A 21,593-nucleotide genomic window follows, 5' to 3' on the forward strand; every position below is an offset into this window, starting at 1 on the left:
AACAGTGACTTAATTGATATCATTTTGAAATGAAACTCTTTTTTGTTTTGTCATCATCTCTGCAGGTTATCTGGCTGTCATCTGTCACAGAGAGGCTGTGAAGTTCTGTCAGCAGTTCTCAGCTCTCAGTCCTCCAGTCTGACAGAACTGGACCTGAGTAACAACCAGCTGCAGGATTCAGGAGTGGAGCTGCTGTCTGCTGGACTGGAGAGTCCACACTGTCACCTGGACACTCTCAGGTCAGGATTTAGTTTTCACTTCAAATGTTTCAAAATGTTTCTCTGAATTTCAAATCAGATTTTCATCAGATTCAGTTTCACGTGTTCGACAACACTCAGACATGTCATCTGAACCAGAACTAGAGGATCTCAATCTCTGTTGTAAACTTGTCAGGGTGGAGCAGCAGGTATCACATGCTCACAGTAAGAAGATCTTAGGTTCAGTTCACACTAAAGTTCAGGTCTATTTCTGTTTGGAGTTTACATGTTCTCTCTGTGTCTGTGAGTTTATTCCTGACATTAGTTTCAGGCTCCTCCCATTGCCCTTGAGCAAGGTAGTGTCTGTAGACCTGCCCTGAGTGTTCCCTCTTTTTCTTCATCAGATCCTCAGAACACTCCCTCCACCTCCTCAACACGCTCTCCTCCCCGGTCAGCACATTACCATCTGCCACGTTTACTACTTACCTACTGTGTACATCCTTTCCAAGCCCTTTTCTCTTACTTCATACACAGTTCAATGTGCCCTTTCTTCGCCTTTTGCCACTTCTGTTTTCACTTTACACCACATCATCTGGTGCTCCTGTTGACTTTCTTCTCCTCTCCTAAGATCCCAGTTCTTTTTTCTTATACTTTCCTGAACGCCTTCACTCCACCACCCAATCTCTGTGTCTCTCTTTTACTGTCCAGATGTCACGTCACATCTAGCAACTTCCTGTCTGTCCACCTCCACCTTCTGATCCTTGATTCAGCTCTCACTTCCTCCTCTTCACCTGCAGAATCATCCTACTAACCACCACTCCATACCCTGCAACAACCGTACATCCTCTTTTTGTCATGTTTCCAGGCCGGTCTGCATGGGCACGTCCTGATTTATTTTGATGATCACACTTTTCTTGTGTAGTTTGTTTGCTTCTTTCCTGTGTGTTACTGCTCAGCTATCTCCAGTTTCCCTAATGGACCGTTGTTTGGTGCATGCACTCTCAGTACTCTACAAGTCGCTCATGTAGAACGCTGTGGGGTGAAAAGTGGATTAATGTGTACATGCAGGCCCCGCGTAACTACACAGAGAATGCTGAATCTATGGCTAACACTGCGGCAAATGTCTGTAACTTGCCCAAAGAAAGGTGGACAAAGTCCCTTAAATGTGTCCTAGATGTGACAATCTGAACAATAAGATAGTCTTTAATAGAGAAGATTTCGCTGTTATTCTGCACACACTGTACACACATTTTTGTCACGGCTTTACTTGTGAAAATAATTTAATATTACAATAATAAAAATACCTTGTTTGTAACTATATTTCATTTCTTCACACAAATGATAGCTCGTGTTTGGGATGAAAGAAGAAAAAACAGAGGTGGTTTCCATCATGGAGATTTCTCAGGTAGATTGTAGAACGCTATAAAAACGCAAAATTCCATTCAGTCATCAAAAACATTCAAGCGTACTGCTCCAGTAATCATGGAAGAAAAAAAAACACCAATTGAATATTTTTCAGTCTTTTAGAAACAGTGAAAGGAACACTGTAAGCAGGTGGACTTGACTTCACCTCCTGCACTCGGTGGTCTTGGGGTCACTCGGCTTGTCCTCGTCTCTCCCCAGCAGCTCTCAGACACCTTCTGAATTTATCATAAACCAAAGTATCCGTATCAAAGAGGCTGTCGGTCATTAAAGTGCGGTTCAGGCCTCATATTCCTGTCCAAACCCATTACCTGCGTCTGAAGAGGGATTTTAATATTTCTGTCAAATCCTGTTATTTCCATCTGAAACAAATCCCCACAAACAGGAAGAAAGCCATTAGGTTCTGTATTTTTTTTAAATGAACAAAAACAATCATTTGCTTCATGAAGCAGACCTGTCAGCAGCACACAGAGGAAATAAAGTCTTTTAACTTGACCTATTATTGCATCCTTTCATCCAGATGCATCATCACAGACAAACTGGTGTCCAGATATACCATCCTTGTTTTGGAAATACTTTCATTCCTAATACCCCCATCAAACATAGCCAGAAACACGCAGAATAGTGTCAGAATGATGACTCGGCGCACATCTGAAACGTGTCAGATTTCAGATCCAAAACGTTCTGACAGCCATATGCGGAAGTCCACACAGTTGGTCAAGATCGACCGGCGAGCCCGAGTGTGATGCATATGTTCAAACCCTCCGGGCATTGTCGAGGTGGGACACCTATCCGACGGAGATCCATGTGCAACCTGAGGACCATCTGACCGCAATTTACATATTCTGATGGCAGCATAAACAGGATCTGATACAATATGAGTGCATACGAGGGAACCTCAAGATGGAGCTGGCACAGGAAAGCCTGTCGCCGTGACCTGCACGTGCCACTTATAATAACGGAGCACAAAGGAACTGTGCCCAGTGATTAAGTCCAGGCAGATTTGTGACCAGGGGCATCTTGGCTTGGGTAAGGGCCAGCGGAGGCTGGTGGGAAGGTTTGCCCCTGGTACAGACGCTTAAGGCTCTGAGGAAGTCTTTGACATCTGCCTGGGCAGTGGGCCACCAGAACTGTCTGTTGACTAGGTTCAATGTGCGGCGAAATCCAGGATGGCAAGAGATCTTGGAAGAATGTGTGAACTGTAGGACTGCTGAGCAGGCTGATGGTGGCACGAAGAGTCGACCAGGAGGTCCTCCACCAGGATCTAGGTATCAATATTGTGCCTCCCAGATGACCCTCTCAGTGTCCCATGTCTGGTGCCCCACGACCAAGCTTGTAGGCAGGATGGATTCGGGATCCGGGAGTCAGAGAGTGGTCCGGGGTGGAAAACTGTCTTGATAAAGCATCTGCTTTAGTGTTTTTGGATCCAGGGCAGTATGTACAACCCAATCTTATGCCATTTTGTGATGGCATCACAAAAAGGAAATGAATCTATGGTTTGTGACATCGTCACAAAAATGGGGGACTTTTCATGATGAGAGCACGAATTCATTTTGTGACGAGAGCACGAAATGTGGGCTGATGCAGGAGGGCGTCTGTGGGGATTATGGTTAGGGTTAGAGGAAGGGAGAGGGTTAGGATATGGTTAGGGTTAGGGAAATGGGTAGGGTTAGAAATAGTAAACTAAAAAACCTGCATCATGAAAATGTGACTCATTTTGTGATGGGAGCACAAGAAAAAAAAGCATGAGACTGGTCTCAGCATGTATTGGTGAAGTTAAGACTTCCAAAGAATAAGGACCACCTGGCCTGCCTTGAGTTAAGTCATTTAGCTCTTTGGATGTAGACTAAATTTTTGTCATCTGTTCAGATTATTAAAGGGACGGCAGTACCTTCCAACTAGTGTCTCCACTGCTCCAATTTTTCCTTTACCGCGAGAAGTTCCTGATTATTCAGATTCACACAACTTTATTGATCCCGAAAAGGGCAATTCATTTCACACCCAGTTACCTCAGTCAAATATACAGCAATTAATCCACGATTATTACTAGTTGAATGTAATAATGGCACACATCAAAATTCAAACAACCGCACATATACATTTGATTGTTTATGTACGCTAAACTTTGAAACAATCCGTCATCCGAATTGAGGAAATGTGAGTGTGGGGGGGGCCACAGCAGCACGTGGCCAAGCCGCCTGCTTGGGGGGGAAACAGGGAGCTACTACAGTTAAAGCCATGCTGCATCCCAGAGGGGGAAGGGAGTGGCATGAGCGGGGGCCAGGATGGGGGGGATAGAAACACAAGGGAGGGGTAGGGGTGAGGCAGGCGTATCAGTCGCTCTCCATGTGTGAGTGGCAGTTACTGTCAATGTCTGGAGTTGCCATGACAACATCAGACTGTCGTGGAGGGCAAAAGATAAGAAGGCAGCCGAATGGTTCACCAAGGCCTCAGAAATTCTTCTGGAGGAAAACAACGGGGCGTTTTGACCTTCTGAGGCTGATAAGCCTGCCGTGTTTAGGGCTGAGCAGAGAAAACACATTTGCAGCTCTCCTAAACAGCCAAATCCAATTTATGAGTATTCCCTGGTCTCTGACATCTTACTTTGCAAGGCACACATTTGCTTCGAGATGTTATCCAACTTACGTCTGGGTTCAAGGGTTAACGCAGTCTGAGAATGTATCGTCTTGCCCAACTCATTAATCATGACGCACAGGTGAGGGGTCGTAGTTCTAGTGGCAGCCATTTTGCCAGTTCTCCAGTAGGTCAGGGCAGTACTTACAACAATAAGTACCAGCCCTCCTATGATAAAACCAATATAAATAAATCTTCGACGTCCTCCACAGAGAATGGCACCAAGCATGTGATACGTCATTTCTCCCAGGCGTCGAGAACATAGCCTGCAGGTTAGATTCCATCTGGGCATGCAGGGTCCCCCAGCCCTGATTTCCTTGTTGAAAAAATGGTGTCAATAGCGTTCAGAGACCAGGTGATAAATTCCATGGTTAATCCAATGTACGAGTAAGTAACTTACAAAATTATTTAATGGTGCCCTACGCGCAGTGCGTAATTTGCATGTGCGGAATGACGGCACTGAGTACATATGCCAGACCTGTATGTGATGCTACAGTGCTTCAATAAAAATGAAGAAGAAGACAACAGAGTATGAGCATAACGTTGTAAGGAGCTAAATGTGGCAGCAGAACTCAAACTTTACAAAGCAGCACACAGAGTAAATATAAATTCTTTAATCTTTTTTTTAAACTTTATTTTTTGATTGTTTAAACATTTTTGTTACATATATAACAAATAAAAATAAAACAACAAAGGCAAGCAGAGCATGAAAAAGGAAAGAGGGCTGAGCATCAATACTAAACTTTGCAAATATATGTTGATAGCTTGTAAGTCAAGATACAGTGCGTCAGCCCTTTAAAGATTCAGTGTTTTGATATAGCCAACCCATTTCTCCCAATATCTGTTACATTTATCAACAGACAGCCTCAATGAAAAGGTCATCCTCTCCATGTCATAAATTTCATTAATTACTTTAATCCAGTCAGAAAGTGAAGGTGCATCCTTACACAACCATTTTCTGGTGATAGCTTTCTTTGCTCCAACCAACAGTATTGACAGAAGATATTTTTGTGATTTTGGCACTCCACAGGAAATGTGTCCTAAATATGTTTCAGTAAACCCATATGACAGAGTTGATCCAGTGATGCTTTGGATTGCTGTTATCACCGTTGACCAGTAGGGTGCGATCTTCGCACAGTCCCAAAATATATGAAAATGTCCTGCTTTAATGTGTCCACAATCTCTCCAACAATGAGCCTTATCAGGGTCATTGCACTGTTTACTCTTAACATAAGGTGTAACAAAAAAAACGTATGACAGTCTTCCATGCAAATTCTCTCCAAAGACCAGAGCTGGAAGTAATCATGACAGTTTTGCATATATCAAACCATTCATTCTCCGATATTGTAATATTAGCCTCTTTTTCCCATGCTTCTTTAATGTACGTGGTAGAGATATTCTTAAATACTTGTAAACATTTGTACACTATTGTTATTTGTTTCTTTGGTGCATCACCTTTGCAAACCTCAAGAAAATATTTCACCAAATCCTCTTCTTCTTCGTATTTAATTTTTCTATCAAAATAATGTCTTAGTTGAAAATATCTAAAAAGGTCATATCTGTTCAAATTATATTTGTCTGAAAGCTCCAAAAAACTTTTCAGTATACCTTTTGTTGATATAAACCAACAACCAGTAATACCTTTTTGAGACCACTGTTGAAATCGGTTATCAGTTTTTGCTGGTAAAAATTCAGAATCGTAAACTGGCCAACATAATATTTTGGTCTTTGATTCAACATTCTTGTTTTTAAGTTTTTTATTCCACACATTTATTGGTGATTTTATCCAAGAGGGCAATAAATGAGATTCTGAATGTATTTTCAATAGTGGTTTATCACCAACCATAGATTGTAATGGTATGTCAAAGTAAGACTGGTTTATCTCTTTCCATTTAGCCCCGCAACTGGGGTCACACCAATTTATCAGTACTCGTAACTGAGCTGCTTTGTAGTAACTTTCCAAACATGGTAAATCTAATCCACCTTCTTCTTTCTGTAATTGTAAAATCTGAAATCGTATTCTTGGTTTTTTGTTTCCCCATATAAAATTTGATAACATTCTATTCCACTCCTTAAATTGTGTGAAGGTTATTTCAATTGACAAAGCTTGAAATAGGTAAAGAAACCTTGGTAATAGGTTCATTTTAATGATTTCAATCCTATTGTACATGTTCATTGGTATTAATGCCCATCGTTGCAAATCACATTTAATATTAGCTGTAAGTTTTCTATAATTTTCATCATAAAGTGAAGATATATCCTTTGGTATAAATATTCCAAGATATTTAATGATATTGCCTTTCCAGTTAAAATTTGTCATCTTAGAAATTTCCATGGTTGGCTGATAATTAAAAGCAATAATTTGAGTTTTCTGTAAATTTAGTTTATACCCAGAATATGAGCCAAATTCAAACAAAAGTGTCAGAAGATTAGGTAAACTGGCTGTTGGGTTGGATAATGTCAAAAGGATATCATCTGCGTACAAACAGATTTTGTGTGTGGTGTCTCCTATTACAATACCTGAAATATCTTCATGTTTTCTAATAGCCTGAGCCAAAGGTTCAATCAAAAGTGCAAATAGGCTAGCGCTGAGGGGGCAGCCCTGACGACAGCCCCTTTTCAAATATACAGTGTCAGAAAGGTCCCCATTAATCTTGATTCTGGCAGAGGGTGATTCATATAATGATTTTAGACAGTTGATTATGTTTGTGTTAAAACCAAATCTGTTGAGAGTTAAATAAAGATATTCCAAACTAACAGAATCAAATGCTTTTTCAGCGTCAAGGCTAATTGCAACAGATTCTAAGTTTTTCATTTTATGAATAAGGTGAAGAGCACGTCTAAGATTGTCATGAGTCTGTCTGTTGCATACAAAACCACACTGATCAGTGTCTGTCAGTTCTGGAATCAAAGCCTCAAGCTTCTTAGCTAGTATTGTCGCAAATATGCGATAATCAATATTTAGAACGGATATTGGACGATAAGAACCACATTATGTTTTATCTTTACCAGGTTTATGAATCACAGATATGACTGCTCTTCTCCAAGATGGTGGTACCTGTCCACCCTTTAAAATATAATTAAAACATTTTTTTAGGCAAGGGATTATTTGATGTCTGAAAAGTTTGTACCATTCTGCTGGATAACCATCTTCTCCAGCCATTTTATTTCCTTTTAATTTAGAGATAGCTTTATTAATTTCTTCCTCTGTTATTTCTCTGTTTAACCTGGCATTTTGTTCAATTCCTATAGATGGTAAAATCAAGTTGGGAAAGAAAACGATTTATAATTTGTGGACTCCGTGAGTGAGGTTGAGTATATAGCTGTTCGTAGTATGCTACAAAAGATTTTTGAATACTCTTCAGTTCATGACATATTTTGTTGTCGATGGGGCTCTTCACCTTATTTACAAATCTATCCGTCTGCTGCTTACGTATTCTCCATGCAAGAAGTTTCTTCGATTTTGGGCCGTTTTCATAATAATTTTGCTTCATAAATTTAGATTTCTTCTCCATTTGATCCTCATATAGTCTATTCAAACTATGTTTTGTTTCATCAATCTTTTTTAGAGTAACACTGTCTTTATTTTTCATGTATTCCATTTCTAATTCTTTTAATTTGTCAAGCATGTTTTTAATACTGCTTTCTTTTTCTTTTTTCTTTAGTGAGGACCACATAATTAGTTTGCCCCTCAGCACTGCCTTTGAGGCATCCCACACGATACTAGGAGAGGTCTCCTCATTATTGTTATGGTCCACATGATCCTTAAACTCTCTTTCCACAAAGTCATGAAATTTTTCATCCTTAAGAAGGCTCGTATTAAGCCTCCATAGAGTTTCTTTTTTATCATTATTGTTGTGTGGGCCGCTGAAGAGGAGGTACTGTTGGCCCACCACCACCAGATGGCGTCCTGCTTGAAGTGCGGGCTTCAAGCACGAGAGGGTGTCATAGCAACCGGGAGTGACAGCTGTTACTCGTCATCAGCATCAGCTGTCACTCATCCACATCGTCACCACCACCTTAAAGGCCGGACTGCAACTCCACCTCCCCGCCGAGAAATCAACTACCAATCAGGTCATTTTCTCTGCTGACTCAAAACATTGAGTAATAATCTGAACTTCTTTGCCGCCATTTTCCTGTGGTGTGTCCTTATCTGTGGGATTGGCGTTTGGTGTGATCAGCGACGGCTTCACTTCACACCCCAACCAGATAAGTGGTTAGACAGGAGCTGCACGAGTGTGTGATTGGAGGTGGAGGTGCTCCCTCCTTACTGAATACAGACTGTGGGATTACTGAGTGTGCGACCTCACACTCATCAGGACTGTCTCTGTTCTCTGCCAGCAGTACCGGGTCTGACTGCTGAAGACAGCGGCCACCTGGGGCGCAGGGCTTGGCGGCTCCGGTGTTCTTCAGCTCCGTTGGCAGTGGAAGCTGTGTGGATCCGGCTCTTCTCTCGCCAGGCGTCTTCTATCGTCGAGCCTGCCCACACGTCACCTGGTGTATGATTGACAGTCATTATATTGTTATTGTCTGTATGTCGTTGTGTGATTCACAACATTAAATTGTTACTTTTGGCTTATCCATTGTCCGTTCATTTACGCCCCCTGTTGTGGGTCCGTGTCACGACACTTTCACAACAATTGTCTAAATGGAGCGTCAAACAAACATCTGCGTGATCAGATACGTCTCTAACCCCTATAGTACAATTTATAATTCTGTGTCTGTATGACATTAACATAAAAAAATAATCTAATCTTGAATGTACTTGATGGGAATGTGAATAGAATGTGTAGCTTTTTCCAGATGGGTAAAGGTTTCTCCATACATCTATTAACCCTAATTCGTTAAGCATTTTCTTGGTAAAATTTGCTTCTGATTGAGGCTTTTTATTTTTACTGGAAGAATCATTATAGGGTTGAGACAAATGTTCCAGTCACCTGCACATATAAGTACCCCAGATGTTTCTGTGGCAATAAGGTCAAACATTTTCTTAATAATACTCGTCTTTACCTGGTGGTCTATATACATTTAACAATGTTACTTCTTTGTTGTCTATGTGACCTTTAACTAATATGTAACGTCCATCTTTATCACTTATTTGTGAAGTGCACTGAAAATTTACTCTGTTTGGTATTAGAATAGCAACTCCTCTTGAATTACCCTCATTAACTGAGGAGTAGTATATGTTATTGAAACCCATTTTACGTATTTTTTCATGCTCCGTGGCAGAGAGATGTGTCTCTTGCCAAAATATGATATCGTATTTTCCTCTTTTCATTTTTGCAATCACTTTGCTTCTTTTAATAGGATTATGTAGACCATTTACATTAAGGGTGACGACTGTGTACTTCTGCTTATCCAACATTGCCAAAATATGAGCTATATCTTAATAGATGCTCTAAATAACACAAGTAGGTCTGCAAAAAAGAACATGGAAACATGAACATTGAACATACGTGACCTCCAAAAGTGAAGCAAAAGTCCGCCTTCAGTAATGGGAGGGGGATCCCTGTGGAAGTAGGGAGGCCGTCTCAGTGCTGTCACTCTCCACCGGTTGTCCATCGTGACAGCAAAAAGTGAGGAAGCGCTTTCCCCAACGGCCTGTCAGTCATCATTAGAACTCACTTTACACATCTGTTGTACTGTTCTCCTATGTAAAGGTCGATGCATTAAACTGTGCTTTGTTTAAACACTCTCAGCCTTTCTTGGATGCTCCTCGTCAGCTCTCCTTTGCTCCACTTCTTTGTCACTCGCATGAACCTGGGTCGTCTTGCTCCGGTAGGTGGCGAGACTGCCTCCTCCACTGCGTCCTCTGCTCCTGCTGACAAAAGCCCGCTTCTTTCCAAGGCTTTTGAGGCATCCTCCGCACTGTTGTAGACGGCGCTGTCTCCGTCTCCACCAAAGAACACACGTAGTCTGGCTGGGTATAAAGTTTGAAAGCGGTAGCCATTTTCCTTAAGTGCCCTTCTCACATGATTGTAAGCTTTGTGTTTGAAAAGAATATCGCTCGGATAATCTTGGTCAAAATAGACCCGTCTTCCTTTGAATTGGATATTGCCTTTACGCTACGCGGAGCGGAGCACTAACTCTTTTGTCTTATATTCAAGGAAGTGTATCACGATGGATCTGGGATTAGCTCCGTGTGGGGGCTTGGGGCCGAGTGAGCGATGGCATCGCTGTATAGCCAAGTTGACTTCAGGGAGGGCGAGCTCTGATTTTATAAAAGTCTCCATAAGTATTTGGATGTTTGTTCCCTCAGCCTCCTCCACAATCCCATGGACTCTGATATTATTTCTGCGTGTCTGGGACTCGATGTCTGTCAGTTTTGTTTGTAGCTCTATCTGCAGTTGTAATGTATGCTCCAGTGCGTCTTTGACATCGGCACTGAACTCTTCTATGTCGGCCACTCTCTGCTCGGCTTCCTCAACTCTCTGTGTGACGTTGTTTAGGTCTGTGTTGAGCCCATCCATACGGTTTACCATTTCCTCTCTAAAGCCGCTCACCTCAGTCTTAAGAGTGTTGATTTTATCATTAAACTCTCTTTTGATGTCATCTTGGACATTTTTCAGCGCTGCCAAAATGTTAGCTTGGATAGCATCCATAGTCGTGTTTTCGGCTAATTTGTTAGCATCAGGATTAGCCTCAGTGATCTCTGCGGGTGTAGAGTCTCCTTCTTTCGCAGTTTCTTGCACATTTGTTCTAATCTTCTTCTTATTGCCCCCTGACATATTTATGATAACTTTTATCTGGACTGTAATAGCTTTTTATCAGGGGGTCGACAGACCGTCGTGGAGCTAAGAAGTTATGCTACTGCTCGCCTCCTCACCATCCCGGAAGTCAATTCTTTAATCTTTTAAACCTGTTCCATTCTTTCAGCCGGATTCATCATCACAGCTGAAAACTGTTGTCCACAGAAGATGCCCTTCTTTTACTTATAAGTCAAAATACATCCATTGATGCTGTCCCTTGATTGGCCGAACAACTGAAAGTTGCAGTCATGCAAACAATTCAGACTATTACAAATATTAAAACCATTCACACACAGAGTAAATATGAAGTATTAATCTTACCTGTTCATTTCAGTCAGATTCATCATCACAGCCTGACGAAAACTTAAACACATAAAGCATTCTGATTTTGGAAAATGACGTCTGAAAATACTTAATTCCTTGCTGTTGCTGAAGAAATGTAGCATTTTAAAAGAAGTCCCTCCGTGGATTATGTCACAACAAGATAAAAACAAGATAAAAAATTAAAATAAAATTTTAAAAATGTTAAATTACTCCGTTTGGCCTCCATGTGGAGAAGAGATAGCATACGCGCTCTCGATGATGTGCTCATCAATATTTATGTGTTCTGCCTGCCAAACAGAAGGGTTCTGCCAGAAGTGGAAACACAAACTAAGCCAGACTTAACTAAGACAAGAGTTTACATCCACACAGTTTACATCCACAATTGATGATGTTTCATCCATGAAATGGTCCAAAAATATGAAGAGAATTGAGAAAAGCATAAAATTCTGTGTTAAAAGCTGAAACAAGAAAAAAGTTTGACTTTTTTTTTTTTGAGAGGAGTTTAATTAATTAACTACAGACTGTAGTTATTAATTACATTTTTAAATAATGGTGGTGGTATTTATTTATTTTAAATTTCATATTTATTTCTTGTCATGTTTGGTGACGTTAATGCAAAATGATTTATTTGCAGCCATTTTCAAAACATTAATAAATTATTATTAAAATCATAACTCAATATTAATTTAATATTGAATATTGAAGTTATTTTGGAAATGAAGCAAACCACACTGACAAATTATTATTATTATTGTTCATTGTGGGGTGGGGGGGGGGGCACCACAAAGTATTTGTGCTTAGGGCTCCCAAACGGCTAGCACTGGCCCTCTATGTACTGCAGTGTTTCAGTGGTTTCTTATGGATGCAGATATTCCTTGAAATGGTGCCATGTTTACAGAACACCTTTTCAAAATGAAAAAAGAAAAAGATCATATTGTCAAACTTCTGTTTCCATGTGAACAAGGTCTAAAAGAAAGAAGGTTCACGCTGATCATCTGAAATAGACTTATGGTGTAATGAAACATTGTGTTTGTGAATTAAAAACACACACACACACACACACACACTGCTGTGACTGCTGTCCACCTCACAGATGAGGAGAAAGGATGCACACTTTAAGTGAATCAAGTTTAACTATTAAAAATGCCTTTATTCAGATTCAGTCAGAGTTTTCATCAGCAGGGTGAACAGTGGATTCATCAATGCAGTTTTTGGGGAAAAGTTGGACTCCACAGCTCAGGTTTTCACAGGCTGAGTTCACGTTCACACACAGACTGTCTGCTGACTGAAGATTTCACAGACCGCCAGTGGTTATGGTCCAGAAAAGCTCCAAAACTCAGAATGGCGTGAAAAAAATACATTATCCAGGAAAACAGAAAGGGAACATCCTGAATTTGAAAATCGACATGACACCATTGCTTCAGGAGAGTGCTGGACTATTGATATTGTTTAAAAAAGCAAAAATCACTTTTTAACCAATTACTCGATTCATTTATAGAATGCGCTATTCCAAAAATATTCAATTGCTGCAGCCCTACAATATATCACTAATAGCCTTTAAATAGTTAACAATCTGGCTTGACTGAATAAAAACACTTCAGTGTTTAACTGTGTGTTCCAAAACTGGTTTATGAATCCTGTCTGAGGTGAAGAACAAACTGGAACCTTTACATGATGGCACAAATCTTTTCTTGTTGATTATTTTCTCTGCAGGTTATCTGGATGTAATCTGTCAGAGAGAAGCTGTGAAGTTCTGTCTTCAGTTCTCAGCTCTCAGTACTCCAGTCTGACAGAACTGGACCTGAGTAATAATGTGTTGGAGGATTCAGGAGTGGAGCTGCTGTCTGCTGGACTGGCGAGTCCACACTGTCAGCTGGAAAGTCTCAGGTCAGGATTTAGTTTTTGCTTCAAATGTTTCAAAATATTCCTCTGATTCAGTTTCAGAGATTCTACAACACTCAGATATATTGTCTGAACCAGAATGAAAAGATTTCAGTCTCTGCTGGAAACATGGCAGGATGGTGCAGCGGGTATCACTTTTTTACAGTAAGAAGGTCTTTGGTTCACTTCCCACTGAGATTTTGTCACATTCCTGTGCAAACCTGTCAGCTTCCTTTGGCAATATTCAAACAACTTCTGTAACACAACAGAAATTGGCGATGAGGATTGGAATACTGCTTTTGAAGTGAGTTTTGAGCTGAAGCCTGAACTCCGTTGAGACGACTGAGCGCATGAAAAAGGAACACGAAATGGCGGCTGCGATGAAAAAGAAGACGTCTTTGGTGCCTATCTGTAATGGCTAGAACAATTCTTCATGGCAAGTGGACTGAAGTATGGTGATGAAAAGTCAAAAGCAGTGTTTTTGACCGTTATTGAAAAATGAAACCACACGTTGCTTATGGACTTGTGTTTGCCATTAAAGCCACCCGAATGTAACTTGAACAATCTAATGAGTCTCCTGTACACCCATTTTGTGCCAAAAAATAAATGTATTACTGAAAGACAGTTTAAGAAAGTTTAACACCCAAAGGCAAAGAGAAGATGAATCTAACAGTGAGTTTATGGCTAGTCTCAGAAAATTGGCTTCAATGTGCAAATTTGAAGCATTTTTGGATGATGCATTAAGACATAGATTCGTTTGTGGTGTTTACAGCCATGAGCTGAGGGACTGAATGTTGAATGCTGGCAACACAAAAGACCTAACATTGACAGGAGCTTATAAAATGGGCCTGGCACCCAAAGTCGCGAAGCAAAACTGCAAAGCAGTGGTCGCAAAAGTCCCTAAAAACCAACGCCATTTTCAAGAGAGCACTTCCCAAGAAAGAGGAAAGTGGAAAACCGTGCTACAGGTGCAAAGGGAGGGGACATGTTTCAGATGACTGACATTTTAAGGAGGCGGAGTGCCAGAGCTGCAACAAGAAAGGGTACATCACCAGGGCGTCTCGCTCATGACTAGAAAAGGCGGGTTGTGCACGACCAGAAGAGGTGACTCATTCCTGACTGGAAAAGAATGGCGCAGACAGCCCAATTCATGGGGTGCACCTGCAATCTTCTAAAAATTGATGGATCAAGTTTTACAGGGTTTAGATGGAGTAGTATGTTATTTGGATGACATTTTGATCACTGGACAGGACAGAAAACAGCACATGCAAAATTTGGAGAAAGGTCTGAAAAGGCTGCAAAACCATAATCTTCAAGTAAACAAAGATAGATCTGCCTTTTCCCAACACAGTGTGTCTTATATAGAACACATGATTGATGCAGATGGAATTCATTCCATGCAGGAAAAGTGTGAGACTATTACAAAGGCCACGATTGCAAGTAAAGTAACTGAGTTAAGGTCTTTCCTCTCTCCATTGAGTTACTATGGGATGTTTATACCAACTTTCTCTACATTAATAGCACCAATGATTGGGTTGTTATGTAAAGATGTGAAATGGGACTGGACAGAATCATTTAAAAAGTCTTTTGGGAAGCCAAGAAACAGCTGATTTCTAACAAAGTCTTAGTACATTTCAACCCAGATCTGCTACTCATACAGTAGTGTTCAGAATAATAGTCGTGCTATGTGACTAAAACGATTAATCCAGGTTTGAGTATATTTCTTATTGTTACATGGGAAACAAGGTACCAGTAGATTCAGGAGATTCTCACAAATCCAACAAGACCAAGCATTCATGATATGCACACTCTTAAGGCTATGAAATTAGTAAAAAAAAAAAAGTAGAAAAGGGGGTGTTCACAATAATAGTAGTGTGGCATTCAGTCAGTGAGTTCGTCAATTTTGTGGAACAAACGGGTGTGAATCAGGTGTCCCCTATTTAAGGATGAAGCCAGCACCTGTTGAACAAGCTTTTCTCTTTGAAAGCCTGAGGAAAATGGGATGTTCAAGACATTGTTCAGAAGAACAGCATAGTTTGATTAAAAAGTTGATTGGAGAGGGGAAAACTTATACGCCGGTGCAAAAAAATGATAGGCTGTTCATCTACAATGATCTCCAATGCTTTAAAATGGACAAAAAACTAGAGACGCATGGAAGAAAACGGAAAACAACCATCAAAATGGATAGAAGAATAACCAGAATGGCAAAGGCTCACCCACTGATCAGCTCCAAGATGATCAAAGACAGTCTGGAGTTACCTGTAAGTTCTGTGACAGTTAGAAGATGCCTGTGTGAAGCTAATTTATTTGCAAGAATCCCCCACAAAGTCTCTCTGTTAAATAAAAGACATGCAGAAGAGGTTACAATTTGCCAAAGAACACATCAACTGGTCTAAAGAGAAATGGAGGAATATTTTGTGGACTGATGAGAGTAAAATTGTTCTTTTTGGGTCCAAGGGCCGCAGACAGTTTGTGAGATGACCCCCAAACTCTGAATTCAAGCCACAGTTCACAGTGAAGACAGTGAAGCATGGTGGTGCAAGCATCATGATATGGGCATGTTTCTCCTACTATGGTGTTGGGCCTATATATTGCATACCAGGTATCATGGATCAGTTTGGATATGTCAAAGTACTTGAAGAGGTCATGTTGCCTTATGCTGAAGAGGACATGCCCTTGAAATGGGTGTTTCAACAAGACAATGACCCCAAGCACACTAGTAAATGAGCAAAATCTTGGTTCCAGACCAACAAAATTAATGCCTCATAGATGTGAAGAAATCAGGAAAAACTATGGTTATACAACTAAATACTAGTTTAGTGACTCAAAGGATTGCTAAAAAAGCAGTTTGAACATAATAGTTTTGAGTTTGTAGCGTCAACAGCAGATGCTACTATTACTGTGAACACCCCCTTTTCTACTTTTTTTTTTTACTAATAGCCCAATTTCATAGCCTTAAGAGTGTGCATATCATGAATGCTTGGTCTTGTTGGATTTGTGAGAATCTACTGAATCTACTGGTACCTTGTTTCCCATGTAACAATAAGAAATATACTCAAAACCTGGATTAATCTTTTAACTACTATTATTCTGAACACTACTGTAATACTACAAACCCTGGCAAAAATTATGGAATCACCGGCCTCGGATGATGTTCATTCAGTTGTTTAATTTTGTAGAAAAAAAGCAGATCACAGACATGACACAAAACTAAAGTCATTTCAAATGGCAACTTTCTGGCTTTAAGAAACTCTATAAGAAATCAAGAAAAAAAATTGTGGCAGTCAGTAACGGTTACTTTTTTAGACCGAGCAGAGGGGAAAAAATATGGAATCACTCAATTCTGAGGAATAAATTATGGAATCACCCTGTAAATTTTCATCCCCAAAACTAACACCTGCATCAAATCAGATCTGCTCGTTAGTGTTATGTGGGCCGCTGAAGAGGAGGTACTGCTGGCCCACCACCACCAGTCGGCGCCCTGCTTGGAGTGCGGGCTTCAAGCATGAGAGGGCGCCAGAGCTATTGGAAGTGACAGCTGTCACCTGTCAACCTCACCAGCTGTCTCTCATTAACCTCCTTACAAGAAGCGGATCACAACTCCACCTCCTCGCCGAGAAATCATCTACCACAAAGGTAATTTTCTCTGCTGTGATTATCGATTGTCTAAACTTTGTTCTGTGTGCAGCCGCATTCCTGTGGTGATCCAGAAGAGGGACCAACAGGAGCTGCACGAGAGAAACGTATCTGGAGGTGGAGGTTTTCCCTCCCAGAGACTTTGAGTGTAAAGGTTGCTGAGTGTGAGGACTCACACTCACCTCCTTCTGTGTCTTCTTTGCCAGCAGTACCAGGGCCGACAACAGAGGACAGAGACCACCTGGGGATTCAGGACTTGGCGGCTCCGGTGTTCTTCAGGCCGTTGGTGGTGGAAGCGGTGTGGGCCCCGGCTCCTCGTTCATCAGAGGTCTCCTATCTTCGAGCCTGCCCACTGTCCTCTTGTATACAATTGGCACCTGTAATTTCTGTTTGTATTCCGTTGTGTACTTTCGCAACATTAAATTGTTACTCCTTTTCTTATCCATTGTCCGTTCACTTGCGCCCCCTGTTGTGGGTCCGTGTTACGACACCTTCCCAACAGGATTTCTCGGCCATTCGTCATGGATCCCGAGGGGCGTCAACCACAGCTTGAACAGCCAATGGGAGAACAAGGAGCGCAGGCGGCAGCAGGAGGCGTGGTAAGTGATCTGCAGCACATCCTTACTGCTTTCACTGCTCAGTTACAGCTGGTAACCGAGCAAAATGCAGTCCTCAATCGGAGGATGGAGGCTCTCACCGCCAGAGTGGAAGCACGCGAGTCAAGTGTCGCTGCAGTGTCTCCTCCTGCTGGCCCGGTGCCTGATAGAGATGTTCCACTGGCCGTTCAACTACCCCCCCCACCGTCCCCTGAAGCTTACATAAGTCCTCCCGAACCGTACGGAGGCTGTGTAGAAACGTGCGCAGACTTCCTAATGCAGTGTTCGCTCGTTTTTGCACAGCGTCCAGTTATGTACGCATCAGACGCCACCCGGGTGGCTTATGTAATTAATCTGCTTCGAGGTGAGGCACGCGCTTGGGCTACAGCGCTCTGGGAACAGGATTCATGGCTTCTGTCATCATACGCTGGGTTTATACGGGAATTCAAACAAGTGTTTGATCATCCCAACAGAGGCGAGACTGCCTCGACCGTGCTGCTGTCACTGAGACAGGGGCGTCGGAGCGCAGCTGAGTACGCTGTCGACTTCCGCATCGCGGCTGCGAGGTCTGGCTGGAACGACGTTGCGCTCCGCGCTGCCTTCATAAGCGGACTGTCTCCAGTACTGAAGGAGCATTTACTGGCTAAAGATGAACCGCAGGATTTCGACGGGCTTGTTAATCTGGTTATACGATTAGACAACCGCTTAAATGAACACCGTCGGGAGCAGGCCGGAGGGCGTGGCCGGGCACAAGCCGTCCCTCTCTCTTCCGGGTCAGAAAGGGTGACGTCGTCCCCACGCTTCGTTGCCAGTGGGCTCCGTGTGGCAACAGCTCCCCCTGCTGACGAAGCTATGGACACGAGCAGGGCCAAAGTAAGATCTGATGTCAGACAAAGGAGGCTGGCCCGCGGGGAGTGTTTTTACTGTGGCTCATGTGAGCATTTGTTAAAAGACTGCCCCAAACGGTCAAACACCAACGCCCGCCCTTAGAAACTGGGCTAAGGGTGGGCCATAACATGTACACGGGGAAACCCCGCAAATCAGCACGAATCCCAGTGATAATCCTAAGTGGGGCTTTAACCCTTCACGCCCCAGCACTGGTGGACACGGGGTCCGAAGGGAATCTGTTGGATAGCAGATGGGCAAAGGAAGTGGGGCTCCCTCTAGTGGCTCTGCCTTCGCCTTTGAAGGTACGGGCACTAGATGGCACCCTACTCCCGTTGATTACACACCGGACGCAGCCCGTGACTCTGGTTGTGTCTGGGAATCACAGGGAGGAGATCGTGTTTTACGTGACACCTTCTACCTCCCGAGTGATTTTGGGTTTTCCTTGGATGGTTAAGCACAATCCCCGGATCGATTGGCCGTCTGGGGCAGTGGTGCAGTGGAGCGAAACCTGCCACCGGGAGTGTTTAGGATCCTCGGTTCCTCCCGGGTTCACGGCTAAGGAGGAGGTTAAGAGCCCCCCCAATCTGACGGCGGTGCCAGGGGTGTACCATGATCTAGCTGACGTCTTCAGCAAAGATCTGGCACTCACTCTTCCACCGCACCGACCGTACGATTGTGCCATTGATTTGATCCCGGACGTTGAGTACCCGTCCAGTAGACTGTACAACCTCTCACGCCCGGAACGCGAATCAATGGAGACCTACATCCGGGACTCCTTGGCTGCCGGGTTGATCCGGAACTCCACCTCCCCGATGGGTGCTGGTTTCTTTTTTGTGGGCAAGAAGGACGGCGGACTCCGTCCATGCATTGATTACAGGGGGTTGAACGAGATCACGGTTCGCAATCGATACCCATTGCCCCTCTTGGATTCGGTGTTCACACCCCTGCATGGAGCCCGAATATTCACCAAACTTGATCTTAGGAATGCGTATCACCTAGTTCGGATCCGGAAGGGAGACGAATGGAAGACGGCATTTAACACCCCTTTAGGTCATTTTGAGTACCTGGTCATGCCGTTTGGTCTCACCAACGCGCCCGCGACGTTCCAAGCATTGGTTAACGACGTCTTGCGGGACTTCCTGCATCGGTTTATCTTCGTATATCTGGATGATATACTCATCTTTTCCCCGGACCCTGAGACCCATGTACGGCATGTACGTCAGGTCCTTCAGCGGTTGTTGGAAAACCGGTTGTTTGTGAAGGGCGAGAAGTGTGAGTTCCATCGCACTTCTTTGTCCTTCCTGGGGTTTATCATCTCCTCCAACTCCGTCGCCCCGGATCCGGCCAAGGTTGCGGCGGTGAGGGATTGGCCCCAACCAAAGAGCCGTAGGAAGCTGCAACAGTTCCTCGGCTTTGCAAACTTCTACAGGAGGTTCATTAAGGGCTACAGTCAGGTTGTTAGCCCCCTGACCGCCCTGACCTCCACTAAAGTCCCCTTCACCTGGTCGGACCGGTGCGAGGCCGCATTTCAGGAGTTGAAACGCCGGTTTTCGTCTGCGCCAGTTCTGGTGCAGCCTGATCCTACTCGCCAGTTTGTAGTGGAGGTGGACGCCTCAGACTCAGGAATAGGAGCCGTCCTGTCCCAGAGCGGGGAGTCCGGTAAGGTTCTCCATCCTTGTGCCTACTTTTCCCGCAGGTTGACCCCCGCAGAGCGGAATTATGACGTGGGCAATCGAGAACTCCTCGCGGTGAAGGAGGCTCTGGAGGAGTGGAGACACCTGTTGGAGGGAGCTACGGAGCCTTTCACGGTTTTCACAGACCACCGGAACCTGGAGTACATCCGGACCGCCAAGCGGCTGAACCCCAGGCAAGCCCGCTGGTCCCTGTTCTTCGCTCGCTTCGACTTCCGGATCACCTACCGCCCCGGGACTAGGAATCAACGATCCGATGCACTGTCCCGGGTGCACGAAGAGGAGGCCAAGGCTGAGTTGTCGGACCCCATCGATACCATCCTTCCCGAGTCCACTGTCGTGGCCACCCTCACCTGGGACGTAGAGGAGACCGTCCGGGAGGCCCAGGCAAGGAACCCGGATCCGGGAGACGGTCCAAAGAACAAGCTTTACGTCCCACCAGAGGCCAGGGCTGCCGTCTTGGACTTCTGTCACGGCTCCAAGCTCTCCTGTCATCCTGGAGTGCGTAGGACCGTGGCAGTAGTCCAGCAGCGCTTCTGGTGGGCGTCACTGGAAGCCGACGTCCGGGACTACGTCCAGGCCTGCACCACCTGTGCCAGGGGCAAGGCGGACCATCACAAGACCAGGGGTCTCCTCCAACCCCTGCCTGTGCCTCATCGCCCCTGGTCCCACATTGGCCTGGACTTCGTCACGGGCCTCCCGCCGTCCCAGGGCAACACCGCCATACTGACGATAGTGGACCGGTTCTCCAAGGCGGCCCACTTCGTGGCCCTCCCGAAGCTCCCGACGGCCCAGGAGACAGCAGACCTCCTGGTCCACCACATCGTGCGTCTGCATGGGATACCATCGGACATCGTCTCGGATCGTGGTCCCCAGTTCTCCTCGCAGGTCTGGAGGAGTTTTTGTAAGGAGCTGGGGGCCACCGTACGTCTCTCGTCCGGGTATCACCCACAGACGAACGGCCAGGCAGAGCGGGCGAACCAGGAACTAGAACAGGCCCTTCGCTGTGTCACCTCCGCGCATCCGGCGGCCTGGAGCAACCATCAGGCCTGGATCGAGTACGCGCACAACAGCCAAGTGTCTTCCGCCACCGGCCTCTCCCCTTTCGAGGCGTGTCTGGGCTACCAGCCCCCATTATTCCCACTTGTGGAGGGAGAGGTCGGGGTACCCTCGGTCCAGGCCCACCTACGGAGGTGCCGCCGGGTGTGGCGAACCGCCCGTTCTGCCCTGTTGCGGGCCCGGACGAGGGCCAAGACCCATGCAGACCGCCGGCGTTCCCCGGCCCCTGCATACCAACCTGGGCAGGAGGTGTGGTTATCCACCAAAGACATCCCGCTTCAGGTGACTTCTCAGAAACTGAAGGACCGTTTCATTGGGCCGTTCCCTATCGCCAAGATCCTCAGTCCGGCCGCAGTGAAGCTGACACTCCCGGCTTCACTGCGGATCCATCCCATTTTTCATGTCTCTAGGCTTAAACCATGCCACACCTCACCACTCTGCACCCCTGGACCCGAGCCACCTCCTGCCCGTATCATCGACGGGGAGCCGGCATGGACTGTTCGTCGGCTCCTGGAC

General features: G+C 44.4%; 1 protein-coding gene across 1 annotated transcript in view; it reads left to right on the top strand.

Moving 5' to 3' along the window:
• Positions 1 to 21,593, top strand: part of LOC117507616 (NACHT, LRR and PYD domains-containing protein 12-like) — a 175,923-nt gene that overhangs the window by 75,976 nt on the left and 78,354 nt on the right. Inside the window, exons 11-12 of the mRNA XM_034167442.1 lie at positions 66 to 239; positions 13,040 to 13,213. Coding sequence (XP_034023333.1) covers positions 66 to 239; positions 13,040 to 13,213 — 348 coding nt within the window. The remainder of the gene's footprint in view (positions 1 to 65; positions 240 to 13,039; positions 13,214 to 21,593) is intronic.

This window comes from Thalassophryne amazonica, chromosome 3 (genome assembly GCF_902500255.1).
Source record: "Thalassophryne amazonica chromosome 3, fThaAma1.1, whole genome shotgun sequence".
Classification (NCBI taxonomy): domain Eukaryota; kingdom Metazoa; phylum Chordata; class Actinopteri; order Batrachoidiformes; family Batrachoididae; genus Thalassophryne; species Thalassophryne amazonica.